At 37.0% G+C, this 26,145-nt stretch overlaps 2 protein-coding genes and 1 long non-coding RNA gene across 7 annotated transcripts in view; 2 read left to right on the top strand and 1 right to left on the bottom strand.

Moving 5' to 3' along the window:
• Nucleotides 1-26,145, bottom strand: part of LOC125801167 (zinc finger protein 484-like) — a 634,928-nt gene that overhangs the window by 389,621 nt on the left and 219,162 nt on the right. The window lies entirely within an intron of this gene.
• Nucleotides 1-26,145, top strand: part of LOC111188977 (NACHT, LRR and PYD domains-containing protein 12) — a 900,554-nt gene that overhangs the window by 862,210 nt on the left and 12,199 nt on the right. The window contains exons 13-16 of the mRNA XM_049476912.1: nt 18,786-18,959; nt 20,006-20,179; nt 21,511-21,684; nt 22,886-23,059. Coding sequence (XP_049332869.1) covers nt 18,786-18,959; nt 20,006-20,179; nt 21,511-21,684; nt 22,886-23,059 — 696 coding nt within the window. The remainder of the gene's footprint in view (nt 1-18,785; nt 18,960-20,005; nt 20,180-21,510; nt 21,685-22,885; nt 23,060-26,145) is intronic.
• LOC125801598 (uncharacterized) lies at nt 9,773-11,738 on the top strand. The gene is made up of 2 exons (XR_007438799.1): nt 9,773-9,861; nt 10,950-11,738. It is a non-coding gene; the product is annotated as an uncharacterized LOC125801598 (long non-coding RNA).

The raw sequence follows: 26,145 nt of genomic DNA, 5'->3' as shown, positions 1-26,145 counted from the left end.
CTTTCAGGAATACTTTAAAAATATTGCTGACTATTAATACAGATTTTTCTAATAACTGCCCACTAGATGGAGACTCTGCTGTGTTGTTTTGTGTTTATATGAAGACACACCTGAAAACATTCTAAAATCTGACTAAACGATCTAAAAACCAGTCTAACCAGTTAATGTGATACACACCTCAGAAAGACCTTCAGTTTATAAAGAGACGCTGCGTTACGACACAGACGACTGATTTTACTGCAGAATCCAGAAATATAAAGGTAGGATTAATATTTTGATTAACTTTAAATGATCTAATTTTTATAAAAATATATTCCTTCTTACACAGTGAGTTTGATCCTGCAGTCTTGTTGAAGTTTGTAGTTTGAATTTTACTATGTTGTAAAAGAATCCCTGTGTGAAACAATAATGCCTCTGTTTTGGGTGAAGCTGATGTTTAGCTTTTTATTAGCCAGATTTTTATTAATCTCATTATTTCCATTCCACCTTAAAATGAGAAAGTGATTTGTGGGTTTAGGTGGAAATCCTGTTTTGTTTCTTTGTTTGGTTGAAACAGTTCAGTGTCTAAAATTTAAATATTCAAATACAATCATGACTAAAAGTGTTGGCACCCCTGAAATGATTTCTTTTGAGAGTATTGTAAATATACACACACAAAAAAAAAACAGAAAAACACCATGTAAAATATATATAACATTTCAAACAAAATTCCAAAATCAGACCAAACTAAATTATTGGCCCCTTTAAAATAATATTTGGTTGCACAACGTTTGAAAAAAAAACACTGAAATCAGTTGTTTCCTGTAACCATTAAGGAGCTTCTTCCACCTCTCAGCTGGAACTCTGGACTCTTCTTCTGTAATCTGCTCCAGATCTCTCGTATCTGAAGGGTTTCTTCTCCCAACAGCAGTTTTAAGATCAGGTTTAAGATCTCTTCACCGGAGTTCAGTATGATTTGGGTCTGGACTCAATGCTGGAAACTTCAGAACTCTCCAGCTCTTTGTTTTGATCCGTCTCTGGGTGCTTTTTGAAGTATTTTTGGGGTCATTGTCCCCTGTTTTCTGGGGGTTTATGTGATATGTGGATTATGGCTGTAGTTCAGTGGAGTCTTTAGTGATTGATCTCAGAAAACTGGAATGCAGCTCAATGCTAGTGATTAACCGGATCAGCAGTGAAGGTTGGAGGGTGGAAGCTGTTTTCAGAGCTGAGTTAGCGGCTGATGCTTGATAACAGATGGACGGCACTGTGCTGGTTAGATTATTATATTTTATATATTTATATATATGAATATTATTAGTAGGTTCTGGGGTTTGATATGTGTAATGTATGGGGGATTTTAGGTTTACCTGAGGCTGAATAGTGTAATAAGGTCTCTGGGTGTAAAATGGATCATAAAGTGGGGAAGATCTAAAAATTGGGTGCAACACAAACAATTTATTTACACAAAATGGAAAGTCAAACAAAAAAATGGTAAAAAATGAAAAGAAAAGGATGGTGTAGGTTATTTGCATGCACACTCTTTACACACCAGACTCAGACTCACTTTGGAGAAAATGTAAACACTGTAAATCCGGATAAGTAGATTGAGTTTGAGGCAAGTGATTGCCTACATTTTTTAAGTAATGCATACTACAGAAAATCTATTCATTTAGGTAAGTTCAGTCTAAATGCCTATAAGAAACCTTTTGAGTTTAATTAATTTAAATCTAAAATAGTTATACTTAAAATATGCTGTAGTGTAAACTGTTCTACCCGGTTATTTAAACTCAACTTTTTAAGTGTTTTTTTTTACTTACATTTGTTGTGAAAGCTTAAAAAAACATATCATGATCAATAAAGAAAATGTATATTTATTTTTCCTCCTTTTTATTTAAAATATTTAAATTTAGAAACAAGACAGTACTTTTAAGGAACCTACAACCTAGTCTTAAATCTGGCCAATTAAAAAAAAGTAAGTAAGTAAGAAATGTTGTTCAGAATTATTTTTTTCAACTTAATACATTCTCAACCTGTTCTGTGGTAGCAATTATTGAATTAAACAAACAAAAAAAATAACATTAATCTAGGTATTTTGCAAAATACAATACGTGCAATTTTTGGTAAAAACACACATTTAAAAATACAAACCACAAAGTGTAACAGCAGAACATTAACAGTGTTAGCTAGTTAGTCTAGTTTGGATACTATCATGCTCAGAGTTATTCTCAAAAGCTGATTACACAATAATATAACACAAAAATCCACAAAAAATACATTGCATTTTCCAACTTAAGATAAGCCTCAACTGCAAAAAAGAAAAACGTCTCTTGAACATGGAAATCTTCTTACAAATTCCTAAATGTAAAAAGAGCTGAAGGTAGAAAATGGTGTCTTGGTTAATGGAGTCAACTGTAGGATGTCTGTAGATCTTCTCAGAAGAACAGAAAATAATAAAATAATAAAAATAAAATACAGAAAAAAACAAATCATGTTGTTTGAAAGTAAAAGATTTTCTATCACCTTCCACAGAACAAGCCCAATGAGAATCTGCTGGGGCGTGGTCTGAACTAAAAAGCAATAAAAAGTTTCTTCAACTTAAAAATACTAATGTTCTCAGTGATTCTCTCAAAATAGGAGACCAAACTAAAAGTGTTTAAGTTATGCAAAGAAAACGTTTTTAAAGTAATCTTTATTCAAATTGTTCGCACAGAAATAAATGATGGGTTATCAGGGTAAGAACAGCCACATATAAAGCAGAAGCCCCGCCCCCAAAGACTCCATTCTTTCTGACTGGGTAAATTATAACAACAAGACCACAGTTCTGTATTACTGTTTAAACTAGGTTACTTCAAACAGCCGTTACCCATAAGTATTATTATATTACTGATCATGTTCTATAATTTATACATGTCCATTTTTTCTGTTCTTCAGGTTCCCCTGAGAAAAGTGAGCCCCTTTCCCTCCCAATCGGTGGAACCTCCCGGTGGGTTAAAACAACCCCTGAACTGGAGCGATTTGGGTCCCCAGCTTTATTAAAGACACGAACAATAGGTCTGTACACACACTCACCCTCACACTCACAACTACACTCACACTCACAACTACACTCACACTCACTCTCACAACTACACTCACACTCACAACTACACTCACTCTCACAACTACACTCACACCACTACACTCACCCTCACTCTCACACTTACACTCACAACTACACTCACACAACTACACTCACACCATCTATCAGTTCAGAATTTGAGAAGATATAAAAGTCAGACTGCAGAAATGATCAGAGGGAAGATTCTGTAAATCAGAGTCTGTATATTTTATCAGGAGTCAGGAATCTGGATGTTCAGAGTTGACTTGAGTTTATTTATACATAAATGTATAAGAACAGCTGAGTAGATGAGAACCAGTCTGTCAGGTTCAGGAGGTTTGAAGTTTAGAACATGACTGTACCTGTTCTTTCTCTCAGTCTGATTTACTGTGGGGTTTAGGTTGTGTTAAAGTACTCAAGTCCGGTCTCGAGACCAAAGACCTTGTTTGGAATCTTGTCTCGGTCTCGGGGTGAGGTGGACTTGGAGACTGTGGACGAGACCGGCCGAGTCGGAGTCCTCTGTATGAGGTGCAGCTCTGATAGGACAGAGAACACTCAGATATATATGTGTGTGTGTGTGTGTGTGTGTGAAGTTGTGTGTGTCTGAGTGCAGGCGGTGAGACGGGAAGGGGAGGGGTGACACCCTCAGATCAGACAGCAGTCAGGAGCTAAACATCAAAATCTTCATACAAAACAACTAACTTAACTTTTATCATCTTAAAAAAATAATATACACCTGCAACAATTACAAAATACAGTTTAAACCCCATTTAAAAACGTTTTATACATATTAACTAGCTTACTCACCCAAGATGAAGAAAAGCTATTTTTCACTGGAGTATTTAAATTCTGAACTTCCCCATCAAAATTTAATCCATCAGGGTTAAGAAATAAAAATAATATACAGCTTTCCATTTAGCCACAGATTAAAATCCATTTTTAATCAGCATGCTTTGTTTTTTAGGGATTAGTCACAGAGCGTGAGGACTTTTATGCTAAAAAGTGCTCAGAAATATATGCATCATCAAAGAAACTGCGTGTGAAATCTAAACGGGCCCTCCACTTTGATTGACATCCATATCGTCCAGTTATATAATTACACACACACACACACACACACACAAAATAGGCGCTTGCAAAAACTTCTCTCTCGACTGTTGGCAGTAAAATGACGCCATATTCACTGTGTTTTGAAAGCATGGCGCTGCGCACGGTGCGTTCACTAGGAACTGCAGCTGCTGCTGTAAACAAACTTTTACACTTATCAGAAGATTAGCAGGAGCTGCTTGAGTGATTCTGTTTAGGAATTGTACATTAGCTCTTCAGTGGAACATGCTCTTTTTTCACTGGCTCACTGGAGTTATACTCTTGTAAATCAAGAAGAAACATTCCTGACCTTAGTGACAAGCTAGCTACAATACTAATGTTACCAGGGAAAGAACTAAAGCTAGTGACAAGCTAGCTAACCTTAATGATGAGCTAGCTAAAATACTAATGTTACCAGGGAGAGAACTAAAGCTAATAATGAGCTAGCTAATCTTAGTGATGAGCTAGCTAAAATACTAATGTTACCAGGGAGATAACTAAAGCTAGTGACAAGCTAGCTAACCTTAATAAAGAGCTAGCTAAAATACTAATGTTACTGGGGAGTGAACTAAAGCTAATAATGAGCTAGCTAATCTTAGTGATGAGCTAGCTAAAATACTAATGTTACCAGGGAGAGAAGTAAAGCATGAGCTAGTTAACCTTAGCGACAAGCTAGCTAACCTTAGCGATGAGCTGTTTGAGGGCAAATTGCGATCGTTTTATTTTACATTTTATAATGAAAATGAATAGAATTTTATTCAGCTGACTTTTTGTGGTGACTTCTGATTATGTTTTAGAAGAGACACAGATCATTTTGGTGAACAGAGAAGATATTTTAATGTTTTTATTTTTTAATCTTAATCTGGTCTCAGTCTTGACTCAAACGCAAAAATCTTAGTCTTGACTCGGACTCAGCTCTAGCGGTCTTGACTACATTAGTTGTACCAGAGGATCAGGTACTTTATTTGAGCCGATTGATTCTTTAAAATCTGGGAGTGCTAATCCTCCTTTGTCCTTACTTCGTTGCAATGTTGTAGATCAGACTCTAGGTTTCTTTCCATTTCAAACAAATCAGGATATTTGTCTGTCCCACTCCCTCCACTGACTCACAGGGATTTCTACTAATGTATCTTAGAAAAGATATAACAGCCTGGGTAAAATATTAATTTTACGGCTTTCAGTGTGAGAGCTCATGTCTAAAGGGATTATGAACTACCTTGACAAGTATTTTTATTTCCCCTTTTTAATCTCCTCAACACCCTGTCCCTTTTATAGGGCTAATAAACCCATTTACATTAAAAGCAACTGCTTTTACATCATAAGGCATATCTGCCTCCAGTAACAATGTAACAGTATAAATTCTACTCTGGCTGCTTAACTGTTACGGCCTGAAAAGCCAGACCAGTAACATATGCTAAGACGACACCCGCTCACGCATTTTTAGCCCAGACCAAAGATGATACCAACCACAGAGATACAAGCCAAAATGATTTATTTATAATAATCAGTAGCATTTACGTCAGGGATAAGAAATGCCTAAAATAACAAACAAACAAAACTAACTTAGAAATTTAGAGCTAACTTACCTAACAAAAAAAAGGAAATAAAAATACATAAATCTTCCCTCCCTCCCTAACTAACAAAACACAGGAGAAAAGAAACCCCCTCCCAAAGAAACAGGCCTTATCCCCTACAGTGCTACCTTGGCTTTTAGTATTATTTGAAGTGTATTTACAGAAGTATTATAACAAAGTTAAATAACATGTTTTAGTTATCTAAACAGCTCCGTTTTTACTCACAACAGCACAAACAATAAGAATAGTAAGACAGGTGGTTTGGTCTGGGCGGCGTGGTGGTTGAATGGGTCGGGTGTCGCGCTGCACTCCACATCGGCCAGCGCTTTATTGTGACGCAGGACCAGGATCAATTAATCAGCTCCTCCCTCTCACAGGTAACCTGCAGGACTGATAGAAAGAGTGAAGGAGAGCGCAAGAGTGAGGTAGCTTGGAAAAGGGAAGGCAACAAAGAAAAATATAAACATCTCCCTCCGTAACATTAACCAACACAAAAACATAAAATAAATTTCCTGAACAGAGGAAAATTAACAGTAATCCAACCAACACTTCCTCAGCGGAATCACACAGCCTATACTACAAACCAATACTATCTACCTGGTCATTATTAAATAATAAAGCCATCAAATAGCACAATAATTCAGAAAACAAAAATGGAATATCAGAAACAGGTGGATTTGTGGATTTATCATTAGAAATGAAATAAAAATATTTCCATTGGTTAGTGCTACGTTTGTGCTGGTTTGTGCAGCAAAAAATAACGTTTGTGCTGTTATAATTATTGAGATATTAAACATTATATTTACTGTTTTCGTTATTGAAATATTTAACATAATAGGTCTTCCCTGTTATGTAACACAGCCCCTCATCTGTAGCCAAGTTGTACCAAAGTGGTCTCATTGGTTAGTGCTACATTTGTGCTGGTTTGTGCAGCAAAAATTAGTGTTTGTGCTGTTATTGTTATTGAGTTATTAGGAGAAAAATATTGAATAGCTGTAAAGCTGGCCCCTCATATAATCAGTAATGGAATAAAAATATTTCCATTGATTAGTGCAATGTTTGTGCTGGTTTGTGCAGCAAAAAATAGCATTTGTGCTGTTATAGTTATTGAGATATTAAACTTTATTTTTACTGTTATCATTATTGAGAAATTAAACTATTTAATGTATTACCTTTTATGTAACATAGCCCATCATCTAAGGCCAGATTTCATCAAAGTGGTGTTGTTTTTCTAGTGATGTGTTTGTGCTATTAGAATAAATGTTTGTGCAATTTTAGTTATTGAGTTATTAGGTAAAAAATATGTAATGGGTGGCATTACCCAGCCCCCCAATAAAGCCAAAACCACATCAAAATTCTTATTTTTGGTTAATGTTCACATTATTCTTTCCAGAATTTGCTTTATTAAGGCAGTAGTTAATTTATGTAAAATATTTCTAATATATGTGTGTAATATAATTATATATAATATTTATATATAATAAAGCACAGAGAAATATCTAGGTGACATGACTGTTCATGGTAAAAACTGGTTTACCATGGTAAAAATTGCTCCTGCACATATGAAAGCATATATTTAACAGACTGCACTGTTAATGCCGTTTAACTGGGCTGAGTTCCTTTTTACGAGCACTAACAACACTGATGAATGAGGGGGGCTGGGTGATGTTGTCTGTAAATAAATATTGTTTTCCCTGTAGCTGAATAACCAAAATACCTGAAACATTTATTTTTACAGCACTGCTGAACGAGACCACTTTGGTGTGGTTTGGGCTTTATTGGGAGGCTGGGTAATGCCACCCATTAAATATTTTTTTATCTAATAACTCAATAACAATAACAGCACAAACACTAATTTTTGCTGCACAAACCAGCACAAACGTATCACTAACCAATGAGACCACTTTGGTGCAATTTACATAACAGGTAAGAAAATTAAATGTTTAATATTTCAATAATGATAACAGCACATACGTTATTTTTTGCTGCACAAACCAGCACAAACGTAGCACTAACCAACAAAATATTTTTATTTCATTTCTAATGATATGAGGGGCCAGCTTCATTAAGCACTGTGTGTAAATGGGAAATCTCTTAGCGCCAATCATGGAGCCGGTTCAGGGAGAAATTCCCACCTCTCAGGAGAAACAGCCAATCAGCTAGCTGGTTTTGCGGCGCGGAGGAGAGTGGAGAAGCCCCAACCCCCTCTCTGTGGAGGATTTTTTTTTTAATTTAGCAGCGGGGTGCAGTGAGCGGATTTTAAAACGTCTGCATATACGGCGATTTTTCTAACTGAAAGGTAACAGAGCTAACCATGTAAACTGTGATGAGATTGTTTCTGATAGCTGGTTAAAATTGTGTGTTTTTCACCAGATCCAGTTGATCAGCTAATAAACAATCATTTATTGAGTTTACCTGTTAAAATCCCTTAGCCCCTTAGATTTACTAATGGAATATATCTGGTCCTTTAGTAAAAGCTTATGATACTAACAGACTAGGAGGGTTTGGGTCATCTAAAGTTTATATTAACTTCTGCCAAAAATCTCTATGAAACATAAGGTTACATTCTTTCACGTAAAAGACCACCATCATAAGAAGTACTTTTAGTCCAAAAAATTAAAAACACAGGACCCAAAAATATTGAGTTTTTTGAGTGGCGTAAATGTACATATACAAATATACATCAGAATTGACATGCCAATATATAACAATAATAATAATAATAATAATAATAATAATAATAATAATAATAATAGTCACATCTGTTATATTATTATTATTATTATTTTTATTATTTGTTTAATTGAGATTTACTTTTATGTGACCCTTAAATAAGTAATGACATTGAGCTCAGGCTGTGTAATGCAGTCATGGAAAACAGAATCATCATGAAAAACTCATGAAAACGTTATAAAATGTGGGTCAGAGCATGCGCAGTGCGGGGAGGAGCACTTTTGGACGGGTAGCAGAACTCGGCAGAACACCGGTCTGAAAACTGGGGGGTTTTACTGCTGTGTGGGAGAAACTTCAGACTCATGAGTATTAAAACATTCCATTCAGCCCTGTGATGTGATTGGCTGACAGTAGCCAAAAACGAACAATAGCTCCGCCCACCCAGCGCCTATTCGCTGTGAGAGTTAGGAGGCGGACCTTAGAGAGAGACAGGTGAGACTCAGGTGAAGGACAGAGTGAAAGTAAGTCGGGACTCCGCCATTAGAACAGGACAGAAATCCGGATTCACTCGGTAAGTTCAGAACTGAAGAGAATGTAGAACAGAACCGTGTAGCTTAAAGTCAGAACCGGTTCTAAAGGTTCCTCAGATCCAGAACCGGTTCTTTAAGCTCAGCTCAGTGTCCGATTCCACTGGAAGAACCAGGATCAGCATGGAGATCTGAACCGGGCCTGGATCAGCCCTGGACCTGGTCTAGATCAGACCGGCTGGAGAACAATCAGCTGTAACAGATCAATAATGCTGTAAACTGAAGAGAAATGCGCAGATATAGATTGATATTTATTGATCACAGTGTAGTTTATGCTGTTTAAAGCGCATTACTGCTTAATGTGGACTTTGATCTGTTGGGGAGATGAAAACACGGAGCTGCTATAAAGGCGTGTTTATATGCAGTAGCGCTGTTCAACCAGCAGGGGGAGCAACGGAGCTCAAGATCACGTGGTGTGTTAGTGTTTTTAATCCTGCTGTTTTATATTATACTTAAATAATCTCTCTATTCTGATTCAGTAACTTAATAATAATTTTATTATTAATAATAATAGAACAGTGTGTGTATTTATAATGTTGTGTAATGCAGTAATATTACTAATAATAATTAAATTATAATAATTATAATAACAGTAAATGTTTCTATAATCTGTAGAATAATGTGTAATGAGGGTAAATCACACTGTTATGTATCGTTCTCTGTTTGTTTTGTTTTGTTTGTTTATCAGGTTTTGTTTAATGCAGTTCTGATGATAATGTCATTATTGTAAGAATAAAGGTTTTATTGTAACGGCTGATCTGTTCTCAGGGGTCGGTGTCGGCAGTGTTCAGCTGTGTGTGAATGAAGAAGAGTAAATGATGGATCTTCAGAACTGCAGCAGTGGAGGAGGACCTCCTGTCCTAAAGTGAGTAAATTAAGTGATGGGTTTATTATGTAAAGTAGTTTTGTATTGTAATGGTTTCAGCTCTAATCCTGGAGCTGTGATCTGCATATTTAAATGATATGTCTTCCAGTTATACCAAGGTAAGATACGGAATTCCACAAGGCTCTATATTAGGACCGTTATTATTTACATTATATATGCTCCCACTGGGCAAAGTTATTAGAAAACATAATGTGAATTTTCATTGTTATGCGGATGACACGCAGCTCTTCATATCAGCCAAACCTGACGACAGAGTGAGATTAAAGAAAATCGAGGATTGTGTAGAAGATGTAAAATCATGGATGTCGCACAACTTCCTCCTATTAAATAGTGATAAAACAGAAGTTCTCCTATTAGGCCCCAAAGCTGCTAGAAATAAATTATCAGACTTAATGCTAAATCTGGCTGACTTCTCAGCCACCCCTGGTTCAGCAGCTAAAAACCTTGGAGTTATCATAGATTCAGATCTAGCATTCGATAAACACATATCTAATGTAACTAGAACAGCTTTTCTACACCTCCGTAACATCGCCAAGCTAAGAAATGCCCTATCACTGCATGACGCAGAAAAATTAGTACATGCCTTTATTACCTCAAGGCTAGATTATTGTAATGCGCTACTGTCTGGATGTTCCGGCAGTAACTTAAATAAACTTCAGCTAGTTCAAAATGCTGCAGCCAGGGTCCTTACTAAAACGAGAAAATTTGACCATATTAGTCCAGTACTATCAGCACTGCACTGGCTTCCAGTCAAATTCCGCATAGACTATAAAATTCTCCTGTTAACGTATAAAGCCCTACACGGGCTCGCTCCTGAGTATTTACAAGACCTCATCTCCTGTTATGAACCACCGCGATTACTCAGATCTCAGGGTGCTGGTTTATTAGTAGTTCCTAAAATTCAGAGGAGCTCTGCAGGAGGAAGAGCTTTCTCTCATAAAGCGCCTCAACTCTGGAATAATCTCCCCGAATATGTTCGGGACTCAGACACAGTCTCAATCTTTAAGTCTAGACTGAAAACTTACTTTTTTAGTTTAGCTTTTGGTAATTAATGTTTTTCCCTTTAGATAAGGCTGCAGATCCAGGGGTTCATGGACAGAGGGAATTGTGGTAAACTGAGATGCTGGTGCTGTTGTTCTCCCACTGCACACGGTCACTCAGGTTTGTGGACGGTGGAGTGGGTGGATGCCAGTGTTTCAGGGAGCCTCCATGTCTATGTTACCTTCTGGCTCTGCCTTTAGTTAGGCTGTTTTATTCAGTTCTGCCGGAGTCATTTGCCACACTCTGATAATGTTTTAATATTCTCAGTTTTGCATAAATCCAGTCAAAACTAATTCCATCTCTCTGCTTTCCTCCGAGTTACTGACTGCCCACCTGTCTGACCCGATACCGATGTTGGACCCTCAGGCTCTCGCGTCTCCTGTCCGGCCAGACTGATGGAAGTTTCTGAAGTCAGCTCTTCTCCACCACCCACCACAGATCAGCTGCTCATCGTCCATCTTACTCTCCACTACTGATTACATCCAAGCCATTAGTGGCGCTATTACACTCCTGAGTACATAAAACCTATGTGGATGTATGAAAGACTTTTTAAAATTAATTTAAAAGCCGTTTGACCAGTGGTAGGATGGTCCCCCCTCAAATGTGAGTCTTGGTCCTCCCAAGGTTTCTTCCTCCTCCTGCAGCTCTGAGGGAGTTTTTCCTTGCCTCCGTGCTCACTGGGGGTTCTGTATTCTGTATTTTCTATGTGTAATGTTTTGCCTGATTCTTTGTCCTGTAATCATGTTTCTGTAAAGCTGCTTTGTGCCAACACCTGTTGTAAAAAGCGCTATACAAATAAATTTGATTTGATTTGATTTGATATTTTACAGTTTTAAAATATTGAGAACAGAGTTTCTCCTGGACCAGAGTCAGAACCCTGTGCTGTATTTAAACACAGAGAAACGCTTAACAAACCAGACAGTTATTCTTATAGTAGAATGTGTTTCTAATCTGTATTTAAAGTACATATCTGCCTTTAATATCTAATAGTTAATATTAATAATATGTTTCTTCTGGCACAGGAACAGTATTAGGTGGTTGCTGTAGTGCTTTTATGCTGTTGCTAGGTGGTTGCTATGGTATGGGGTGGTTGCACATTTATGTTCAAAAATATGGTCCATATATTTTAACATAAATGTGACGATTTGCTCAAAATCTGGATCGGATTAGTCTGTAGTGTAAGTGAACTCTGTGCCAGATCCATTGTGAGGATCCGTCTCGGATTTTACCACACGCTGTCTGGGTTTACATTAGCATTAGAAATGAGGAAATCCTGATGTGCTGCATTTATATAGATCAGATGGAAGTGATTGGGTTTGTTATTAAAGCTGTGGAATGAAGCTTCTCACAGAAAGACTTGTTCTATTCTGTTCTGATCTGTATCTCTGTTAGAGTTCAGTATAAAAATATACCTTTTAGTTTATAATACAGTATAATTGTGTAATTGTGTAGCTCTTACCAATACATGTTATTAACTAGACACAGATCTATAAAATACATATAGTAAATATGATCTAATCAGGTGATGACATTGTGACATCATAACAAACACACAAATATATTCAGCAGTATTGTTAAAGAAATTAAAATATGTATATTTATTAGACGAGCGTTTTTCAGTTTGGGGCAGCTGACAGAAAGCTTCGGGACGCTTCTGGGACGTTATGAAGAAGTTAGTCTGGAACCTGTGAATAAGTTTTAGTAAAGGAACACATTACTCCACACTTTACTCTCATCATGGATCATCATGAAGATCTGTTTTCAGGGAGAAGAGAGCAGCATCTCCAGCCCCCAGTGGAGGAGTGTCTATGAAGAGTGACCGGTCCATGATGAATCCTCTAAACTTCAGCAGTGGCGGAGGAAGCTCTGGGTCTCGGTACATCACTGCACTAAACTTCTGTTCTGTTCTGAGAGTGAAGCTCTTCAGTTCCTGATCTTTATTAAAGATGTGATGTGTGTTGGAGTTTCACTGTGTAAATGCTGGAGTTTCACTGTGTTTAATGTTAACAGAACTAAAACCCAGAGAGGAGCTTCTCCAGAACCCAGCTGTGTTTCTATGAAGAGCGACGCGTCCATCGATCATCCTCCTGATTTCAGCAGTGAAGATATGACCTCTGAGTGAGTGAAACAACAAAACCCTTTCACTGATTTTTTTTACTATAATTGACCTTTTTAAAGCATAACACACACACACACACACACACACACACACACACAGGAGGTCAGTGTGAGATTCTCTGTATGTTATGATCAGTGTAAACAGCTGGGTGTGATGGGAAGCGGGGTTTAGAACAATGAGAGTAAATTACAACATCAGCTACAGGTTGGAGAATTACACATATATCTATATCTAGGGGTGTACGATACTGATAAAAACAATATCTCAATAACCTTCAGAATTTTTTTCTGAAAAAAGTATTATATTGTAAAAAACTGCACTTAACATTATATTATATTTAATTCCTTGACACAAACAAAAACATTAAATTCATCAGTTCAAGTATCGAACAGTGCATGTGTGTGTAAACCATGTGACCTACCAGATATTCTAGAGTAAATTTGCAAAAACAAATTATATTTATATTAGTGATATCAATCAAATTAAAATGAAATGTATTAATTGCAACAATAATCTGTGATTTAATCTTTCTTTCTTCCTTTCTTCCATTCTTTCTTTATTTATTTATTTATTTTTAGTGGTGGTTATTCCCTTGGGAAGGGGACAACAATTGTTATGTCTGGCCGACTAGATCTAGACTAGGTGCTAATGTGCTTTAATGGATGAAATAAGTGTATATAATCCATATTTTAACTTCAACAACCTGGAAAGAAGAAACCTGCCATCAGTGTGTGTGTGTGTGTGTGTGTGTGTGTGTGTGAGAGAGAGAGAGAGAGAGAGAGAGAGAGAGAGCACGACAGAGAGAAAGATTTCAGCTCAATGACTGTGTGTCAACAGTTTGGAGGAAAATGAAGCGTGAATTAAAGTGATTGGCTCGCGCGACAGCACAAGTAACCACGAGCACACTCACGACACAAACATGTACCAACGTGATGGACTTGTCACCTGCCAGTGTGAGCTCAGAGTTAGCCTATGCCAGCTAGCTCACTGCATGACCATTCTCAATGCACACGTGCAGCAATCTATCCTAAAACATCACCTAGTGAACACGTGGAATAAAGACGTTTTGATTGTTGTTTTTCCCCAGTAATTAACATACTCAATAACATCAGCTCACACATCAACAACACAGTAATTAAGATATTATCATAGACAATATGTATCACACACCCTAATCTATATATAGAGACTGCAGAGGGATATGTTAGTATTGTTACTCTGACCTGGTGCCGGTGGAAAACTCCTGAACGGGGCGGGGTTGTGACGTGTTGGGTAATGTTAAAAGGCTTGTTGGTGTAATTAATTAATTCATTGACTTATTGTACGATAAATTGGTGATCATTTAATAAATGCTAATGAATTAAAAATATTATTGATGTTAAACTAAAGCTTATATAAGCACTGGAACGTTTCTCCTAACTTTACAAAAAATATTCTCCACTCAAAGCTTTATGACACAGAGCACATTAGCGCCATCTGTTGGCGAAACCACCAGTGATTTATGTGTGTGGTAAAAAAAGAAACATTTTGCCAGTTTTATAGCCCTAAAAACAGTTTTCCAACATATTAAAAACATGACATTTATTGCTTTTTTTAACAGCAGGGAATAAAACTTAATCATCTGTTGTGAATGTATTAAACATCTCAGTTGCTGGGGTGAGTACATACATCCAGGATTGGGCAGAATGTGTTCTAGTACAATACATAGAACAGTAATGTATTCAGAATAAATTAGAATACACTTTAGAAAGTATTTTGATAATTCACGCTGGAAAACCTTTTAGGTGTTTCCTTTCTAATTAAATTTATGTTGTTGCTGATTGGCACTGTTTATCATTTAATTATATGTAATTATTGTTAATTGTAGAATAAATTAAGCATTGACTGAGTGGTTCAAAGCAACTGTTTTTACCCGTGGCTCAAAACGTTAGATAAAGGGTGACATAATTGCAAAAATCTTTATTTACCTTTATAAATCTTTATTATTAGAAAGTTAAGAAAGTGTTGGTTTAATGCAGGTTTATCTTTTACTTTAATCTGATTTTCTGATATTCTTTACTTTATTAATAATAACATATTTAGTTGAAACAAAAGCTTTTTAGATCAGAACATTTATTCATGTTGATTACAGTGTGGATTTTCTTGTTATCCACAGTAAGAAGAAAATAAAGTGTTACAGGAAAAAACTGGACCACATATTCAAGGTTGGTCCTAAACCATATATTTGATGGGGTTGTCTTTTACATTTCAGTTTAATTTCACTTTAAAATTTTGATACTAATCATAATTTATTCACCTTCAGTTTATGGAGCATTATAACCGTTATATTATAATGTTAAAGGAGAATTTCGGTGTAAAATTGACTCTTTGTGTATATATATATATATATATATATATATATATATATATATATATATATATATATATAGTCTATGTCTATGTATATTTATATATATATATATATATATATATATATATATATATATATATATATATATATATATATATACATAGACTACACATAGCCTGCCTCCTGGCGTTGCAGCCGGCACCCAGTGCATAGGGGAGGTGTGCTATTCAACAAAGGTAAATACTCTTTATCATATATTACTACACCCAAAGTCAATTTTACACTGGAGTTCTCCTTTAATACTGATGCTATATGATGTTACTCAGTAACATAATGTTTAAATCCTTTTACAAACCAGAGCATCCATAACTTCTTTTCTCCTCAGATCAGTGTCATCATCTCTTTCTCTGTACTGTAACAGCTTTACTGATTCTCTGATGTTTGTTCTTAATCAGGAGCTGCAGAAGAAGTTTATCTCTCTAGTGAAGAACGAGCTGAACACGTTCAGGAAGCTCCTGAGTCCAGATTACCCAGCATGCTCTGAGGGAGAGGTGGATGACGATCAGAGAGAGGGGGTGCTGAAGGTCACACTGCACATCCTGAGGAGCATGAATCAGACAGACCTCGCTAACACACTAGAGACCAGTAAGAGTTCTGGGTCATGAGAATGGGGAACAACTAGTGCTAATTTATTTCCTCATCGAAGTTCTGCTTTTTAAATTAGAATAATCAGCAATAATTATCTGGATTTTGTAATTATAAGATATTGTGTCACAGCATCAAATGTATCCTTAAACCTAACAATTATCTACTGTATCAAAGTTGTTCTACACAGGGGTCTTTCATAAAGAGACACAGCTAATTATATTTTCCTTATTCTCTTCCTCTGTTATCAGAATTGGCCCCAGCATGTCAACGAAAGCTCAAATCCAAGCTGAGAGATAAATATCAGATACTTAATGAAGGAATATCGGGCCATGTAAAGTCAGCACTACTGAATGAGATCTACACAGATCTCTACATCACAGAGGGAGATGGAGGAGATGTCAATCAGGAACATGAGGTGAAACAGATTGAAGCTGCATCCAGGAAAAGGACAACAGAGGAAAGACCAATCAAATGTAATGACATTTTTAAACCATTACCAGAACAGAAACGACCCATCAGAACTGTATTGACTAAAGGAGTTGCTGGAATTGGAAAAACAGTCTCTGTGCAGAAGTTCATTCTGGACTGGTCTGAAGAAAAAGTAAATCAGGATATTCTCTTCATATTTCCACTTCCTTTTAGAGAGCTGAATCTGATGAAGGAGAAGAAGCTCAGTCTGGTAAATCTTCTTCAGAGCTTTTTCCCAGACACACAAGATTTAAAACTAAGACATTATAGGAGCCACAAGATCATGTTCATTTTTGATGGTCTGGATGAGTGTCGACTTCCTCTAGATTTCCAGAACAATGAGAACTTGGTGAATATAGAAGAGCAAACCTCAGTGGATGTTCTGCTGACGAACCTCATCAAGGGGAATCTGCTTCCCTCTGCTCTCCTCTGGATCACCTCTCGACCAGCAGCAGCCAATCAGATCCCTCCGGAGTGTGTTGATCAGGTAACAGAAGTGCGGGGTTTCAGTGACCCTCAGAAACATGAGTACTTCAGTAAGAGGATCAGTGATAAGGACCTGGCCAACAAAGTCTTCACACACATCAGGTCTTCAAGAAGCCTCTACATCATGTGCCACATACCGGTCTTCTGCTGGATTACAGCCACTGTTCTAGAGAGAATGCTGAGTGAAGCTGAGAGTGGAGAAATTCCCAAAACCCTCACGCAGATGTTCACACACTTCCTGATCTTTCAGATCAAACACAAGGACCAGAAGTACAGTGGGAAAAGTGAAACTGATCCTCAGCAGACTAGAACAAGTATCCTGGCTCTGGGGGAACTGGCGTTCCAGCAGCTGGAGAAAGGAAACCTGATCTTCTATGAGGAAGATCTAAGAGAGAGTGGCATTGATTTTAGAGAAGTGTCAGTGTACTCAGGAGTGTGTACCCAGATCTTCAGGGAGGAACATGAGCTGCACCTGGGGAAGGTCTTCAGCTTTGTACATCTGAGCGTTCAGGAGTTTCTTGCTGCTTTATATGCATTCCTCTGCTTCATTGACAGAAGCGTTCTGAATCAGCAAACCACTAAAAACCAAAACACTGAACTATCTGAACTCTTCAGCAGGTCATCGATGACTGAATTCCTCAGCAGTGCCATTGACAGAGCCTTACAGAGTGAGAGTGGACACCTGGACCTGTTCCTTCGTTTCCTCGTGGGTCTCTCACTGGAGTCTAACCAGAATCTGTTACGAGTCGTACTGACACAGACAGAGAGGATCTCTGACAGCAATGAGGAAATCGTCAAATACATCAAGAAGAAGGTTGAGGAGAACTCATCTCCAGAGAAATCCATCAATCTGTTCCACTGTCTAAATGAACTGAATGATCATTCTCTGGTGCAGGAAGTGCAGAAATACCTGAGGAGAGGTGGTGACCGTCGTCTTCAAAAGGCCAGGCTCTCTCCTGCTCAGTGGTCAGCTCTGGTGTTTGTGTTGGTGAACTCAGAAGAAGAGCTAGAGGAGTTTAACCTCAGTAAATATGATCCATCAGAGGAGTGTTTTCTGAGGCTGCTGCCAGTAGTTAAAATATCCAGAAAAGCTGTGTGAGTATTTTTTTAGGCCTTCACACAGTTTTTAATCAACTGCTGATGTGGAGAATCAGTTTCCATTTAATCACAGATGGATTCACATTATTCACATTATCACATATAAGCATTCATTCTCCTTTTTTGTGTAATAATAGTTAAACCATAATTTTAATGTTAACAGTACATGACGTTTCTGTCTTAGACTGATTAAATACAATCTTTAAAAAAAGGTTTTGGGCAAGTTATATGTTTTTGTTTAAATAAATGCACATCTCTTGCAGATCCACTCTAAAGTAGCACTGGGTGATTTGACAAAAAAATCATATCTCAATATGCTTTGGAGAAATGATGATTAGCAATACAACATAACAATTTCATATAGAACATACATTTTAAGTATCTGTGTTTATTTCTAATATATATATATATATGTGGGAGAAGGTGTAATGTTTTTCCAGAGTTCAACTTGGAAAATAGAATAAATTCACATACTCCAAAAAGCCTTGCTCGTTCTCTGTTTTGTTAAACATTTTCTTTGCTATTTTAACTCATTATAATCTGTCCCAGGTGAACTGTATGCCCATGCTGATCACCAGCTCTTTAGATAGACTATACATTTCACAGTTTAATTCTGTTTTCTATTCTTTGTCAATCCATTCAAATATTCTTCTTTGGGTTTATTGTAAACTCATTTGTTTATTCTTTATTTAGACTAGCTTCATGTGATCTTGGAGTAAAGACATGTGAAAATCTGGAATCAGTTTTAAACCTGGAAAACTCCTCACTGAAAGAGCTGTACCTCAGTAACAACAACCTGCAGGATTCAGGAGTGGAGCTGCTCTCTGCTGGACTGAAGAGTTCACACTGTAAATTACAGATTCTCAGGTCAGTGTTTCAGGTTATCACAGACCAAAATAACAAACAAGACAACAAATAAAACCACAATTAATTAAAGAAACTAAATTACACAGAAGGATGTACAAGGTTGGTCTGAACAGGATGTTCTTTCCAAGTTGGCAAAGGGGAGGAGCCCTAAACATCTCTCCCTGCTCAGACTTTTCCATGCCCTTTAATTTGTCATGATACTGCATCTACAGACTAAATACAAAAAGAGTAATTGTACTCTTTTATGCTCATTTCCTTTTTTTCTTTTAACTTTTATGTATGTGTGTATGTATGTATATATGTTTGAACGTATGTATGCATGTATGATAGGAAATGTAAAATGTCTGCATCAAAAAAGACATACAACATAGTTCATACATGAGCTAAAAGCACCACATATATGTTGTTACTTGCAGAAAAAAAATGAATAAAAGAAAGAAGCTAGGTCCAGCATTCTCTGTGGTAAAGCACAGCACACACTCAGGTTTACTACACTCTCAGCATAGCTATACACGTAAAAGGGCAGTGCTCTTAAAGGGACAGTGTACATATTACTGAATACTGGCGGTTACATATTTCCACCAGGCCATTTAAATCGTAATAAGGTCTTTTCCCCATTGTAAGCATGTGTGCAATAACAAACACTTCCTGAGTCCAATCCTATTCACCATGCATTCTTTATTCCAGCGCCCCACGTTAGCTTTATCTCCACTCAAATATACAAGTATATAATAGTATTTTAAATGACACCATTAATAATTGCATTTTACATTTCTTACATTCATTCTTTTATTTACATTTAAATATCCACTAAAAAAATTGTCTTAAGAAGAACAAATGTAATTGCAGTTAATCACAAATGTTGTCATGATTAATCTGATAATATTTCTTAAACAATTGACACCACTAGAAAAAAATATTAAATGTGGCATGTACAAAAGTAACAGCATAATACATGTTACATTTAGGAAATCACTAAAATGTGTTATTTAAACATTGAAGACATTGTAAATCATTTGTGCTTGTGTTTATTCCTACATTTTCAGATTAGCTTTGTGTAATTTAGGAAGAAAGACGTGTGAAAATCTGGAATCAGTTTTAAACCTGAAAAACTCCTCCCTGAAAGAGATGGACCTCAGTAACAACGACCTGCAGGATTCAGGAGTGGAGCTGCTCTCTGCTGGACTGAAGAGTTCACAATGTAAACTGCAGATTCTCAGGTCAGTGTTTCTGTGATTTTTCATTTAAAATTATTTGGGCTGTCAGCGTTTAAACATTAACATGCGGTGTTAACTTGGAATCAGTAACGCGTTACTATTTTTTAACCCAAGTTTTATTTCGGCACCAAGTTTGACCCCACCTTCTGCCTTAATCTGCCCTGCCTACACCCAACATGCAGATTTCTTTTCTGGTTAAACGACTGAAACACTTTAATGCGGTGTCCAGCTGTAACAATCCGGTTCAGACTTCCAGCTCAGACCTGGATGGAGAGCTTTGTTGCTCTCTCCTCCATCTCTGTTTGTTTTGTCTCTCTCCATTTGTTTCACTCTTTCTCTCTCTCTCCGTTTGTGCCAAAAGTTTTACACAAAAAATTAAATCCACAAACAAAATGTTAAGAATCAAAAGCAAAAATTGTATGTTGCAAATTCAAAAGAGAAACAATATATAGCAAATATTTTAAATATACTTGGTTACTTTATTTTAGTTTGTATTTTGCCAGTCTTTGCTTTTATTTTTGTGTTTTTGTGATTTTTTTGTGGATTTTTTTGCATTTTTCTGTTAAAGAATTTTGCTTGAGGAATCTCTCCTTTGCTTCTGCTTTAGTTTTTTTCGAACAGCTTCCAGTGCACAGCAGCAGCAGCAGATACTTTTACAATTAAATTTCATACAAACGTTCTGTTCAATGTTATATTATGCTATATTATTCTCTGTTTCACTGCATTAAAAAGCTCACATTAGCGTGCTAAATATTCATGCACAAAGTAGGTAACTAGCTAACTCACTAGCTCAATGACTAGGTAACTCACTAGCTCACTGAGTAGGTAACTCACTAGTTCACTGATTAGGTAACAATCTAATTCACTAGCTCACTGAGTAGATAAGTAGCTAACTCAGCAACACACTGACTATGTAACTTACTAGTTAACTGACTAGGTAACTCACTAGCTCACTGAGTGGGTAACTAGCTAACTCACTAGCTCACTGATATATGTGGGAGAAGGTGTAACGTTTTTTCAGAGTTCAACTTGGAAAATAGAATAAATTCACATATTCCAAAAAGCCTTGCTTGTTTTTCTGTTTTGTTAAACATTTTATTTTCTATTTTAACTCATTATAATCTGTCCCAGAGCTTTTGGTGAACTGTATGCACATGCTGATCACAAACAAAGTGGAGATTTCTGCATGTTAACTATCTCAGTATAAAGAAACAACAGCTCTTAAGATAGACAATACATATCACAGTTTCATTCTGTTGTCTATTCTTTGTCAATCCATTCAAATATTCTTCTTTGGGTTATTTTGAAATCATTTGTTTATTCTTTTTTCTTAGACTAGCTTCATGTAATCTTGGAGTAAAGACGTGTGAAAATCTGGAATCAGTTTTAAACCTGGAAAACTCCTCCCTGAAAGAGCTGGACCTCAGTAACAACGACCTGCAGGATTCAGGAGTGGAGCTGCTCTCTGCTGGACTGAAGAATTCACAATGTAAACTGCAGATTCTCAGGTCAGTGTTTCTGTGATTTTTCATTTGAAATTATTAGGGCTGTCAGCATTAAATCATTAACATACGCTGTTAAGTTGGAATCAGTAACGCGTTACTATTTTTTTAACCCAAGTTTTATTTCGGCACAAAGTTTGACCCTAACTTCTGCCGTAATCTGCCCCGCCTCCACCCAACATGCAGATTTCTTTTCTGGTTAAACGACTGAAGCGCTTTAATGCGGTGTCCAGCTGTAACAATCCGGTTCAGACTTCCAGCTCAGACCTGGATAGAGAGCTTTGTTGCTCTCTCTCCATCTCTCTGTTTGTTTTTGTCTCTCTCCATTTGTTTCTCTCTTTCTCTCTCTCTCCGTTTGTGCCAAAAGTTTTACACAAAAAAATAAAATCAGCAAACAACATGTTAAGAATCAAAAGCAAAAATTGTATGTTGCAAATTCAAAAGAGAAACAATATATAGCAAATATTTTAAATATACTTGGCTACTTTATTTTAGTTTGGATTTTGCCAGTCTTTGCTTTTATTTTTGTGTTCTTGTGATTTTTTTTTGTGGAATTTATTTGCATTTTTCTGTTGAAGAATTTTGCTTGAGGAATCTCTCCTTTGCTTCTGCTTTAGTTTTTTGCGGACAGCTTCCAGTGCACAGCAGCAGCAGCAGATACTTTTACAATTAAATTTCATACAAACGTTCTGTTCAATGTTATATTATGTTATATTATTCTCTGTTTCAATGCATTAAAAAGCTCACATTAGCGTGCTAAATATTCATGCACAAAGTAGGTAACTAGCTAACTCACTAGTTCACTGACTAGGTAACTCACAAGTCACTGAGTGGGTAACTAGCTAACTCACTAGCTCACTGATATATGTGGGAGAGGGTGTAATGTTTTTCCAGAGTTCAACTTGGAAAATAGAATAAATTCATATACTCCAAAAAGCCTTGCTTGTTTTTCTGTTTTGTTAAACATTTTATTTTCTATTTTAACTCATTATAATCTGTCCCAGAGCTTTTGGTGAACTGTATGCACATGCTGATCACAAATAAAGTGGAGATTTCTGCATGTTAACTATTTCAGTATAAAGAAACACCAGCTCTTAAGATAGACAATACATCTCACAGTTTAATTCTGTTTTCTATTCTTTGTCAATCCATTCAAATATTCTTCTTTGGGTTATTTTAAAATCATTTGTTTATTCTTTTTTTTTAGACTAGCTTCATGTAATCTTGGAGTAAAGACGTGTGAAAATCTGGAATCAGTTTTAAACCTGGAAAACTCCTCCCTGAAAGAGCTGGACCTCAGTAACAACGACCTGCAGGATTCAGGAGTGGAGCTGCTCTCTGCTGGACTGAAGAGTTCACAATGTAAACTGCAGATTTTCAGGTCAGTGTTTCTATGATTTTTCATTTGAAATTATTAGGGCTGTCAGCATTAAATTATTAACATACGCTGTTAAGTTGGAATCAGTAACGCGTTACTATTTTTTTAACCCAAGTTTTATTTCGGCACCAAGTTTGACCCCACCTTCTGCCGTAATCTGCCCCGCCTCCTCCCAACATGCAGATTTCTTTTCTGGTTAAACGACTGAAACGCTTTAATGCGGTGTCCAGCTGTAACAATCCGTTTGTTGCTCTCTCTCTATCTCTCTATTTGTTTTTGTCTCTCTCCATTTGTTTCTCTCTCTCTCCGTTTGTGCCAAAAGTTTTACACAAAAAAATAAAATCCGCAATCAAAATGTTAAGAATCAAAAGCAAAAATTGTATGTTGCAAATTCAAAAGAGAAACAATATATAGCAAATATTTTAAATATACTTGGCTACTTTATTTTAGTTTGGATTTTGCCAGTCTTTGCTTTAATTTTTGTGTTGTTGTGATTTTTTTGTGGAATTTATTTGGATTTTTCTGTTAAAGACTTTTGCTTCTGGAATCTCTCCTTTGCTTCTGCTTTAGTTTTTTTCTTCTGAGTTTTGGCACACTTTTCACAGGTGGGCGGGGCTTAGAAGAAGGCGTTCCCCTTGAATCTCCATTGGTCAGCTGGTTCTGGACTGACCACTGAGACTGACCACGCCCACCCCGCTAATTTCAAGCGTCCTTCCAAACACGGAGAGCAAAATCTTCTAGTGCACAGCAGCAGCAGCGGATTGTGTTTACAATTAAATTTCATACAAACGTTCTGTTTAATGTTATATTATGTTATATTATTCTCTGTTTCACTCCATTAAAAAGCTCACATTAGCGAGCTAAATTTTCATGCACAAAGTAGGTAACTAGCTAACTGACTAGCTCAATGACTAGGTAACTCACTAGCTCACTGAGTAGGTAACTCACTAGTTCACTGACTAGGATACTCACTAGTTCACTGATTAGGTAATTAGCTAACTCACTAGCTTACTGAGTAGGTAACTGGCTAACTCACTAGCTCACTGGCTACGTAACTCACTAACTCACTGAATAGGTAACTCACTAGTTCACTGATTAGGTAATTAGCTAACTCACTAGCTCACTGACTATGTAACTATCATACTTTGTGCATGAATATTTAGCACATCTCGCTAATGTGAGCTTTTTAATGGAGTGAAACAGAGAATAATATAACATTGAACAGAACGTTTGTATGAAATTTAATTGTTAAAGTATCTGCTGCTGCTGTGCACTGAAAGCTGTTCGCTCTCCGTGTTTGGTAGGACGCTTGAAACTGGCGGGGTGGGCGTAGTCAGTCTCAGATGAGGGTACCCATCAGTCAAGAACCATCTGACCAATGGAGATTCAAGGGGAACGCCTTCTTCTTAGCCCTGCCCATCCGTGAAAAGTGTGCCAAAACTCAGAAGCAAAAAACTAAAGCAAAAGCAAAGGAGAGATTCCAGAAGCAAAAGTCTTCCAAAAATCCCCAAAAATCTACAGAAAATTCACAAACACAAAAAAATAAAAGCAAAGACTGGCAAAATCCAAACTGAAATAATTTTCAAATAACCGTAAAGGATAATAAAGTAACCAAGTATATTTAAACATATATATATTTGCTATATATATTTTCTCTTTTGAATTTGTAACATACAATTTTTGATTTTGATTCCTAACATTTTTTTTTGCCCGCCACCACTACCCCCCCTCTTCCGAGAACCATTAAGACTTTATTCGTATTAATACAAACCTCTGATAACCGAGGTCACTGTGCAGAGGGAGGACATAACAATGTGTGTATATATACAAATTAAACCAAATAGAAAACAATACATAGGAGAAGAGAAGAGAGATAGAAGAAAAAACACAAAAGAAGAAGTTGTGCCCTTGAAAAAAAAAGAAAAAAAAGTTATTATAATATATATAAAATAAATAAAAATTATTATAGTATGGCTTCCTATATTTTTCCATTTATCCATCCCTAACATAATAACACACAGAATAACAAAAAAAATAAAAAAGTAAATAAAAATAGCTAAATGTCTTAAATGTTGAATGTGTTATGTGACTGTGTGCATGTGTGTGTGTGTGTAGGAACATTCATGTAGTGTTGATATATGGATGATGTGGTTATAGATACAGGGGTGATAGCGTTCCGGTGCCGCGCTGGAATTCCGGCGTAGCGTGGCTCTGAAAAAAAAAAACTCCACGTGACAATAAGTGAGCTCCGCGATACAGTTAAAAAGATCTGCGTGTTACAAGATTGGGGTTCATGTCCCTTTAAGAAATGTATGTGAAGCGCACTATATTTTGTTTAGATCAGTTTGGCAGAGGCAGCGGCAGTGTGTGATTAGGAGCAAATTAGGGTTAGGTGGCTGCTGCTTCGTCTCTCTCCGCCTCGTGTTAGGCGAGTTAACATCCACGGCTCTCCCCTCTGTTCTCTGAATGCTAGCTACGTTTATGTTTGAGTGCTTAGAACTGCTAATAAATGAAAGAAGTGCTTGGGAACTCACCCTGGACTCCTGTGACTCGCTTTGAAAGAAAACCAAGTGAAGTAAAAGTGGGTATCACCCTAGAGCAGTTATCTCTAGCCCAAAGAACTACAAGTTCCACTGGTTCCCGTCCACGGCCGGGAGAAACAACTGCCAGGAGAAAAAAGGTGACACGCGCGACAGTGTGTGAACTCTGTGATACAGTTACAAAGCACCGAGCAACAGTAGGTGAACTCCGCGGTACAGTTAAAAAGCTCTGCGCGACAGTAGGTGAACTCCGCGGTACAGTTAAAAAGCTCCGAGCGACAGTAGTTGAACTCCGCGGTACAGTTAAAAAGCTCTGCGGTACAGTTAAAAACCTTGTGGCTCAGGAGGTCGCAGGTTCGAACCCCCACTCATGCAGCTTTGCCATCAAGCTGTCGGTGCTCAGAAGGAGCAAAATTGGCTCTGCTCCCTCTGGGTGGGTAGATGGTGCTCTCTCCCCACATCACTCCAAGGGTGATATCTGTAGCACAGGGCATCTGTGAGCTGATGTACCGGAGCCGAGCCGCTGCGCTTTCCTTCAAGCGCACTGTG

This window comes from Astyanax mexicanus, chromosome 4 (assembly GCF_023375975.1).
Source record: "Astyanax mexicanus isolate ESR-SI-001 chromosome 4, AstMex3_surface, whole genome shotgun sequence".
NCBI lineage: Eukaryota > Metazoa > Chordata > Actinopteri > Characiformes > Acestrorhamphidae > Astyanax > Astyanax mexicanus.
The sequence above is the reverse complement of the archived record's forward strand: the minus strand, read 5'-3'. Positions and strand labels throughout refer to the sequence as shown.